Raw genomic sequence first — 11,231 nt, 5'->3', positions numbered from 1 at the left:
ACACCATGTGACTGACTTGACCCCTGGGAGGATAATCTTTTGATCACTAAACCCCAGCAAATTAGATGTTGCTATTCTTGTATTGTAATTAAAGACATGAGAGTGGGGCAGTCTTGCTTGAAAACAAAATTGTTCATTTTGGTCAAGAGGTATAATTCTAAATATCAAGGAATCAAGTATGGATAAACAAATAGAGAGTCATTCACCAACTACATATGGAATTTCCACCGAACATTAAAGATCTCTCTCCAGGTCAATACTATACATAAGCCATGTCAGCAAGTTGTTCCCCAATTATCTGGTTCCTTAGATCTTCTACACTATTCATTAACTTGAGTCATGTTTAAACTTTCAACCTGAAGGAATTTCTCTACTTAGGTTTATCCAATTATAAGTTTTTCATCTCAAATATACTAAAGACTTGTTTATATTCATGATCATTTTTTCCCCGATCATCACTCCTTCATTTCCAATTCATACAGTGTTAATTTTTCTCTTTTCGAGGAAAATGGTTACAAGGTAACTATCATTTTCATTAAAATATGAAAATAGCACAAAGAAGTAGGCCTAACAAAAGAGCATATGAAATAAAGATGTTAAAAATTTTGTTATTGTCAATTATTTCCTCCAATATTAAACACATATTGATTATATTATTTTCTAAAACTATCTACTTTCTCTACCACATTTACATGCAGCTAACCAGATCACATGAAAATAACTATTTAAAAGCATGAAAATTACAGATGTAAATACGCACATGATGAAGGTAAATATTTCTCATTTCAAATGAATCATATATCCAAAACCTCAAGATAAAAAATAAAGTGTGGGACTGCCACAGACAGCTAATACCTTCATGATGACAATATTTTTCTCCCAACCTAGAATGGACATGCTGCATGTGCGAGGCCTCATAAATAAGTGTTTTAAAGTTTACAGCCACTCCTTACCTTTTGGATGGATTACTTGGTAAAACTCACTTCCTTCTATTACATTAACATGGTAAAGTTATAAAAGTGATGTCCCAGAACCCGGCCAGCCCTCACAAACTTTTTTAAAGGAAAATGCTGTGTGTACCGGTTAGTGTATTCAGATATTTAAAGGTGAATGTGACTAAAGAAACACTTTTTGATGTAGTGGATCTCACTTGGACCCCTGCCACAGATATTGTTGGGAGGAAGGTAATGATTTAAAAAAAAAAAAGGGGACTCATACTATTAGGCCATCTCAACACACTGCATGATTCTCTCTTCACCACTGCATTAGCCTGTTGTGCACTAAATATATATTTTTCTGCAACTCATGTTACGTCTATTTGTTTATAGTTTCTGTCTCACCCTCTGCTTACTTCTACCACACAAGTGTAGAAAATCCCAACTCAGGTCCCTTCAGTCCTCACTTGCCTCTGACTTTAGGAGAAGTTGTTAGCCTTGGATTTTTAAAATGGGATGTAATAGTACTGGTCCAGAATCCAGGTGCATGTATGTATTTAAACTTGATGCACGCTTTCAGCTATAGAGAAGAAAAAGAAGGGCTATGATGCTCAAAACCACATGCAAGCTAGGGAATGATGGGAGACTGGAGTCAGGTTCACTCAAGTCCTATTTTTTACACTTTCCTTACAGCCTATTGAAGGCCAGGGTCCAGTTTTAGATGTGAATGGACCACTAGTTTGTTATCCTCAGATTAGATTTAGAGAAGAGAGGGATGGTTGCGAGGTTGAAGGCAACGCAAGTAAAACAGGAATCCACTGCTGATGCCACCATTCTGGATGAGCAAAATGTCAATAAGAGTAGCTTCTTACCAATTCCTGAGACCACGGAAAGTTGAGTCAGTTCTTGATACAAACGAGTGAAACAAAAGAATTGTGTACTTGATTGAAAGAAATAGATTTGCTTCACAGAAAGAAAAGTTTGTACATTAGGGCTGCATGTGCAGCAAGGGTTTTGAAATTTTGGGATAGAGACATGGTGACAGGACCTATCCACACTTCAGAGTTCCATCAGGATTTGATTATGCTCCTAACACAAATCTTGCAATGCCTTGTGTATCACGTCAAACACAAACTCAATGCCTTGTGTATCACATCAAACACTATAAAAAACTCTTTTTCCCCTTTGAAGCGGAGTTTTTAAAAAGCCATGGCTATGAATCACGCATCGGATTGAGTCGAATTGAGAGAAAAATTTGATCCGATTGAATCCAATCAGATTAAAAAAAATCCAATCTGTTGCCAACCATTTATCATATATAAACCATTTGAAACCGAAGTCAACGGTTGGTAACGGATTTGGATAGATTGTATCAGTTTGGTCTTCAATATTGATCCAATATTGATTTTAAACATCACAAACTAATACACCATTCAATTTATATAAAAATTAAGATATAATAATTTTATAATATCCATAAGTTAGTACATAACATATCATAATTGTCAATTTTTAATTCTTCAAATAATCTAAATATTGAATATATTATATATCGATCAGTTAGATTTCATATGAGTTAAAAATACAGAAATCAAATCCGATCATAATTAATCAATTTTTTTATAAATCACAATCCGATTCAACTCCATTCAAATTCGATTTCATATGGATTCAGGTTGGATTGGATGGGTTTCTATTATTTGCTCAGCAATAGCTATAAAACTTGAAGGCAGAATTTAAGAGACGGTGATTAAAGTGCTTAGAATACAAATTCAAAAATACTATCACCAAATTGTTGTACTTATTCAGTAAGAACTTACCAACACCAACATATATAATATTTATCCACTTCATGGGTGGCCAATCTGTTTTTTTAAGAGTAGAGAAGCACAACATCACAAGGTCCAATGCAAATCAGATATTCAGCATCCTTACAGCCATTACACATCAAGCATTATGTTCATACTGTTATCATGAATTAGTCTTGCATGTCAATTTTATGTAATGTTATGAGGATGAAGATTCAGAAGGTTATTTTATATCCAACAAGCCAACGAAATATTCCACCACCACCCTCCCTGTGCAGTCTCAGAACAATGCTGCTACATAAAAACACGTCCGAATCAGATAAAATAACAACCAAAATGTCGAGGGTCCGACAATCCAGGTGCCCGGTGAAAGGGAATCCGGTCAACACAAACACTAGCACCCACCTGGAGAGCAGAGAAAAACAGCACCTTTCCTCTTGAACTAAAAAATACAACCTCTCAACAGTTCTTTCTCCAACTACCACAGCCCAACTACTCTTCCTCTCATTCTAAACAGGCAAACCGGATTCCTCTTCACCATAAAAACCCTATGCTTCTCCCTCTCTCTCTCTCTCTTCATGTCTTAGATTTCAAGTAACAAAAAGAAAAAGCAAAAGCAGCTTCAAGGGAACTCAACTCAATTCCTCTTCTGAACTATCCTGGGGGCACCTGATCAGCTGCAAAATTTTCACCACCTCTGCCATATCTGGCCGATTCGATGGCACCTGCGATGTACAAATCAACCCCAGCTTCATCACTGGCACAGCCTCCTCCACCGGGAACTTTCCACCAAGCTTCCCATCCACGCACTCCTCGACCCTTCCTTCTTCCAATGCCCCCTTCACCACATCACATAACACCACCACATCATCCTCCATGTACTCCACCGGCCGCCTCCCTGTCATGATCTCTAGGACCAACACTCCAAATCCATAAACATCACATTTCTCGGTGATCTTCACTGTCCTGCAGGCAAACTCTGGTGCCATGTATCCAAGTGCGCTTTGAATTTTGCTGCTAAGAACATAGCGGTCCAGCATCGGTAATAGTTTTGCCAATCCATAGTCCCCCACCTTGGCCTCACCTGAGCCATCGATCAGAATGTTGCTCGATTTGAGATTGTAGTGAATTATGTTGAGCCGGTGGAGGTGGGCTAAACTTCTTGCAATCCCAAGAATTATATCAAACCTCTCTTGCCACGAGAGCAAGTTCGAGGCAGAGCTTTCATGGAGGTGTCTGTATAGATTCCCACCAGAGACGAACTCATAGATGAGGAGCTGCAAGGATGGAGTCCAGTAGTAACCTTCGAGGGCTACAAGATTGGGGTGTCTAACTTTCCCCAGCTTCTTGATCTCCCTCTCGAAATCTTCTTGGGACTTCACTAGGCTTGAGACTATAAGCTTCTTGATGGCCACAGGCCGGCCATCTCGTAGGATGGTCTTGTATACTGCACCAAATCCCCCACGGCCCAGCTCGCAGTCCTTATTAAGGATAGCATGTGCCCCAGCACTGAAGTCAGGGTCGTTTCCAGAGAACATGACAAGCTTGCCAGAGTTTGCTTCAGTCCCTGGAGAGTGGCTATAGTAGTCATCAGAGAGGGCCAAGGCTGCAGCAGATTGGGAGGCGGCTGAGGAGCGGACCCTGATGTTTAGGACAGTGATGGTGATAACACCAAGCGCGATCACAGCAGCAGCTCCAATGGCAATGAGAGTGGAAATGCTTAGGATGATCTTCTTGTGGCGGAGGTTGCCAGGGGAGAAGGCTGAATCAGAAGAGCGTTTGGGCGAGGAGGAGTTGGGATTGAGGACAATGGGCTTGGGGAGGACTGCAGGGCAGGAGCGATTGACAACAGAACCACAGAGGCCAGGATTGTCGGAGATGGAGGAGGGAGGGATGGAGTCGAAGAAGTTACCAGCGGGGAGATCTCCGGAGAAGAGGTTGTGGGAGATGTTGAAGGAGATGAGGTGGGGGAGGTTGGAGAGCTGCTTTGGGAGGGTGCCTGTAAGCCTGTTGTGGGAGAGGTCTATGGTTTGGAGGTTGGTGAGGTTGGCTAAGGTTGGAGGTATTGGGCCTGTGAGATTGTTCTGTGATAATATCCTACATGAACAATTCAAACAATAGAAACAATAGAATCATTTAGATAAATGCATTAAGCTAACAAAAGCAACAAAAATATCTTATAAGATTATAAAGGCAGACACCATGAAAATTTTAGAAATTCAGGTTTATCATTGAGCCTGTACCATGTTTATAGAAGTAAGTAAAAGAAGAATCTCATGATAATGGGAAGGAAAATGACTAGCAAACTTCGAGTACAGAACACAAAAACTTATTAGGATAATGAGAGCTGATTTCATGAATGAGAGCCAAAGAACTTGTGATACCATGTGGCAGTCAACATAATATGCATGGGCAATCACCAAAAGAAGGCATGTAATAAAGGGCAAAGTTATCGAGCTGAAAACCAAATGGACAATCCAAAAAGGTTGTGATAGCCATCAAAGGGAGGTCCAACACCCTCAAAACAGTGACAGAGACAAAAACCACAATCCCAGAATGGCCGGTGTAAAGATGGGAAGAATCCTCATATCTATCTACAAAAACCGATGAAATCTAGATGACAGTAGATAAGAAGCAAATAAATGGAAGACATCAAGAATGGAAAAGGCATGGAGAAAGAACTTACAAAGATGTGAGGGATGAGCAGTTCGCAATCTGAGTTGGTATTCCTCCAGTAAGTGAATTTTTCTGCAGCCTCAGCTCATTCAGAGAGACTGCTCCCCCTATCTCCGGTGGGATACTCCCATTGAGCCGGTTTCCACTCAGATCAAGGACCTGCATTGATTTCGACTCACCAATGCTCGTCGGGATAGAACCCGAAAGCGAATTCCAGGATAGGTTCAGGAACTGCAAGCCATGAATGTTCCTGATATCAACGGGAATTCCACCGGAGAATCCATTGCTGGATAAATCCAATACCTTCAGGGTCTCATCAGTACTAATAGGAATTTGTATCGACCCACTCATGTTATTCCCCGAAATTGAAATACTCTGCAAACCCAATTCAAAAATCCATGTTGGGAGATTACCCGTCAAGGAGTTCTGGCTGAAATCCACCTCCGAAAGGCTTTTGCAAGCGCCTATCGATTCCGGCAAGCTCCCTGTAAGACCATTATGGGAGAAATCCAAACTTTTCACTAGCTGAAGTTTGCCAATGGAATCTGGAATCTGGCCAGAAAAGCCATTGCTTGACAAATCCAACGTCTCTAAACTTTTCATTTCTCCGATCCACACCGGAACTTCACCGGAAAAAGAATTAGAGCCCAAGCTCAAATAGCTACACATAGAAAGGTTCCGCATTGTTTCAGGGAGGTTACCAGTGAGCAAATTGCCACTGCTGTCGAGCGATTTCAACAGCAAACACCCTCCAATGTCATCTGGCAACCGGCCGGAAAGCCGGTTACCATGAAAGCTGATTGCCCTCAGATTGTAAAGCCGACTAATTCCCATTGGTATATCACCAGACAGAGAATTACCAGAGAGGTCAAGTGATCTGAGACCATACAAAGACCAGAGCCCACTCGGCAAACGACCAGAAAGCCGGTTCGAGGAGAGGTTCAGCGCCGCCAGCGTAGAGCAGGAGCCCACGCTCAGCGGAATCTCCCCCGAGAAGTCATTGTTGGCCAAAGAGACGGACCTCAGAGACCTGCATTGCCGGAAAAACTCATCAGGTATCGAGCCGGAGAGATGGTTCTCGCTGAGATCCACACTCCAGAGGCTTTCCAGGTGGGAGAGATTGGGATTGAGACTGCCCGAGAAGTTGTTCCGCGAGAGGGATAGCTTCCGGAGGGATTGGAGCTGGAGGAGACCACGACCGATCTTTCCAGAGAGGGAGAACCCATCGAGATTGAGCTCGGTGACCCTGTTGGTTCTCGGGCTACACTTGACGCCGGTCCAGCCGCAAGGGTCGTCGTCATCCTCGTTCCAAGACGCGAGCTTGGAGGCGGGGTCTTGGAGGTCGGCCTTGAAGACGATCAGGCCGAGGACGTCGTCGTTGAGAGCGCCGGATGTGGCCAAAAGAGGAAAGAAAACGAGAAAGAAACCACAGTAGAGCATTAGATTTCTCATCTCCGATCAAGTTTCTTCCCCTTTTTCTTCCGGGAAAAAAGAAAAATCCCGCCTCTCTTTCCTTCTCTGAAGTACTAGTTCGCCGGTAGAAGATCTGAAGCCAAGCTCGACGGTTTCATTTTTTTCTACTGGTCTCCAATCGACTCCAAGACCTCGATTTTTCTTTTAGCTAGCACGAGATATTGGAAGACGGGGAGCTAAAAAGGGGAATTTTTTCAAGGAAAAAACAAAAGAGCACGAGAAAACACCCACATTGGTCATCAGAGCAATGCGATTTCTTTTGAAAAGGAAACGAAAGGAACAAGCCCTAGAAAAAGGAATCCAAAGAACCGAACCTGCCACTCTGGAACGAAGGCAGAACAAGTACAAAAAAAAAAAAAAAAAAAGAAAAAAAGAAAAAAAAGCAAAAGGCGAAATGCTTCAGAGCTCGGAAAATGGAGGAGACGAAGGCGGAGGAAAAGCAGGCATTCTTCGCTGGACCGGCGAGGAGAGGACGGCGGCGGGGCTGATCTAAGAGCAGCCACGGATAAAGGGCTCTGGATTGCGCCGTAAAGCGGAGCACTTCTCGCCGGAATACAGCCGGCCGCCGGAAACAAGAAGCTCTCCTGCCATTAGAGAGAGAGAGGGGACCGTTTCTTCCCTTCTGCTGGGTCTCTTGTCTGAACTCTGAACGCTAACAGCCCTTTTATCAGTAGAGAGAGAGGGTTTGGGCGGGGTGGGTGTTGGAGGTTTCTGGCCCTTCATGGGGGGGGGGGGTTTGTACACGTGGCGATGGTCAATCGGATCCTACGCGGACGACACGTGGCTCGCCAGCTCTGCTGGGAAAAATGATGGGTTTATTAGTTCACCATGAATAGTTTAGCACTCACAATGTCACCCCAATGAATAACATGTGGGGCCCCAATTTTAGGGCCGAGGAGTCAAAAAGGAGTTTGGGTTTTTGTGTTCACGAACAAGCATGATAACTAATAAACCATCTCCTAATCCCTTCGCTGGAAAGGTAGGTCCCTATCTTCATAGGCAGGCAATTGGTTGGGCCTTGCCTTTAATTTTGGCTTTTCTTTATTTTGGTAAAGCTTAGAAGTTGGGGGGGAATATACTTTAATTTTCTTTTTTATTTTAATGATGATGACTCCATGGGGTTGACATCATTATTTGTTTTGAAAAATGAAAATAATCATCATACATCCATGCGGCACTCGATTCGATCTTCGTGGAATATAATGATGACTAGTATAACGAAAATATAACTGTGATGAACACACAAAAAAGAGAGAACTAAAGTAAATAACAATTTTATTTCAATAAATTTATTACTTTAATAAAATATTATCCGTATAATTTTATGTAAATTTATATCTTTGTATATCTAAAACATATTAGAAAAAAAATTCGCATATTAATTTAAAGAAACATAATAATATTTCTAACCCACATCTCATGGTCATTATGATGGATAAATAATAAATGGTATATAAGTGCTAATTATGTAAACATAAAGTATCAAAAATATCTGTAAGTTTTGTTATCGGCAATACATTAATCAAAATTAGGATCGTAATGAAATAGACTAATTTTTCTAACCCCAACCAAATGATCCAAAGAGGCAGGAGACTAAATCACTTACAACTTTTGGCTTCGGTTGAAACCATGAGCACCCATGATGGCCTAAAACATTGTTAATATCAGCAATGTCGCAAGTTACAGTTTTCATCCTTGGATGGGAACTTTCTCAAAGGTTCTTCTTCTAGATGGATGTAATATATTTGCCACAAGATTCTTTCTCTGGATAGCTGAAATCTTGATCCTGTTTTCAAAATTCTCTCTTTGGGCCACCATCTCTGCTGCACGGCAGTGCAATAAATACCATTGAATGGCATGTCGCTTCCTCATTTAATTACACCCATCTTCTGTGACCTACTGGAGGAGACAGCCGAGGCCCCAAGGCTGCAACGGAGAAGGGTGCCATCAATGGATGGATGGGGGATCATCTGCGACTGGACTTGCTTAGAGCGCCACGTGCCTGTTTCCTGTACCATGCTAGCGTGGCGAGCCCTCTGCATTGGCCTATTTTGAGTAATTAAGCGTACTGCAATGCTCTTTTGGCGTACTTTGTTGTTTGTTCTAAAATGAAGTTAATGTTATTGTTTGTTTTCTTGAAAAGAAAGTTAATGCTATCGTTCTTGCGTCAGGAGTGGCGGAGGCAGAATGTGTTGTAATACTTCTCGTCGGCGGAACTATGTATTTGGCTTAATGGATAAAACATAGGTAAAAAATCAGAAAATATGTTTGAGAGAAAAAATAATATTTATTTTTTTTAAAAAAATAAATAATATTTTAAAAATATATTTGATTTATAAAAATTAAAATAAAAATATATTAAAATATATTATAAGAACTAAAAATTTTATTGATAAATTTTTAGTGATGAACTTTTAGAGATGAAACATAAATCTAATCACCGAAGCCTCATATTTAGTGATAACAATAAAAAGTGCTCATAACAAATCATCTTAATTAATATTTTTCATGATAGAATGAAAATTTTGTTACAAAATATATATATTTTATAATTATTTTTAAATTTATCATATAAATTCGTTACTAAATAATGGTTTTGTGATAGAAAAATAATTTTAGTATTAAAATTAATTTTGATTAATTCATTAGTGATAATTTTATAATTAATCATCTAAATTTATCTCTTTAGTGATGATATTTTAAAATAACCATTATAAATATATCTTTAATGATAAAACTTATGAAGTAATCATTAAAAGTTTATATTTTTAGTGATAATATATTAATTATCATAATTTTGGTATCAACATCGATGTCAGTCAAATCATTAGTGATAATTTTATAGTTTATCACTAAAACTTATGTCTTTAGTGATGATATTTCAAGATATGTATATATTTTTTAATGACGAATTGATAAAATATTCACTAAGATAATATTGATCAATTTATTAATGATAATTTTATAAGTTATCACTAAAGCATATATCTTTTATAATGATATTTTAAAATAGTCATCATAAATATATACTACTAATGACGAAATTATAAAGTAGTCATTAAAATCTATGTTTTTAGTACCAATCATTATATTATTACTCTTACATATTAATAATGAAATAATAAAATTATCAATAAAAATATTAATTATAATAATATTTAAATAATGCATATATTAATCATTAAAATAAGATGTGGATCTTGACTTTATATTTAGTATGCTGTTAAAATCAAGCCAATCATCATAAGAGTTGGAGTAAATCTAAAGAATGATAAGATGTATCTAATACTATATGATTTTATTGAATATTTGATAGATTTTTCAAATGTATTAAACTATTAAAATTCATATGCCATCTCAATTTAATAAACTTGATTATAGATTTTATATTAAGCTAGAATTTTTTGATGGATCAAATATTTATAAAAATTAAATATCATAATATATACGAATGAGGATATTTTATAATATGAAAAATTTTAAATAAGTATAATAAACTATGATTTTATACTAGAAGTTAATATTGATATAGTGGTTAAGTAGTAGGCAAATATTCAATAAATCTTAGGTTCAACAGATATAAATAGAGCTCTCCAACCCTAATTTGTAATAAAAATATTTTATTTTAATGGGTCATTTATAAAGATTTTTAAATATTTTTTCATAAAAAATCGTTATAAATGCTTGTCTTTAATGATCATTTTTATTCTATCAATAATTATATCATCTTATTATGGCCAATAAAAATTCATCATAAAAAAATTTTTTGATGGTGATATTAAATTTTTATTAAAATTTATTTTTGATCATTAATTTTATATCAAATAATCATTTTTCAACTTTTTAACGAATATTTTTAATCTTTTGCTACCAATATAATCATCACTAATATTTATTTTTAACGACTATTTATATTTTATTATTAAATATAATAGTTTTTTCTGATGACTTTATATTTTGATCACTAAAATTTTGAATCATGGTACCTTTAGTGATCATTTAGTGATAAAATATTTTTGATCATTAATAATTTTTATTGATGAAAATAGAAAAAAATTGTGATCAAATTTTGTATCGCTAAGAATCTAAATTTTTATAGTGATGGGAATTGGATGGCCATATCCATCGATGTGTTTGGTTCATAATTGAAATTGAAATTAGAAATAGAATGGAACTTCAATATCAGAAGAAAGTAAAGATTGGGTTTTAAAATATTAGAGCATTATTGTTCCTTCCTAGAATTAAAATAGAAATGAAACTCCTTTCTATTCAAATAACTACAATGCGAATTGCTCATTCTTATTTCTATTTAAAGGTCCAACTTTTCCTAGCCAAACAT

At 37.5% G+C, this 11,231-nt stretch overlaps 1 protein-coding gene across 1 annotated transcript; it reads right to left on the bottom strand.

Moving 5' to 3' along the window:
* Positions 1–2,804: 2,804 nt before the first annotated feature.
* LOC105052300 (uncharacterized) lies at positions 2,805–7,567 on the bottom strand. Its single transcript, XM_073245056.1, has 2 exons — positions 5,430–7,567; positions 2,805–4,840 (listed from the first exon to the last, which is right to left on the bottom strand). The coding sequence occupies exons 1-2, from the start codon at positions 6,869–6,871 to the stop codon at positions 3,376–3,378; spliced, it is 2,907 nt and encodes a 968-aa protein (XP_073101157.1). The 5' UTR covers positions 6,872–7,567; the 3' UTR covers positions 2,805–3,375.
* Between the last annotated feature and the right edge of the window lie 3,664 nt (positions 7,568–11,231).

The sequence above is a fragment of the Elaeis guineensis genome, chromosome 10, assembly GCF_000442705.2.
Source record: "Elaeis guineensis isolate ETL-2024a chromosome 10, EG11, whole genome shotgun sequence".
Taxonomy (NCBI): domain Eukaryota; kingdom Viridiplantae; phylum Streptophyta; class Magnoliopsida; order Arecales; family Arecaceae; genus Elaeis; species Elaeis guineensis.
Note: the sequence above shows the minus strand (reverse complement) of the source record. Positions and strands in the feature narration are given on the sequence as shown.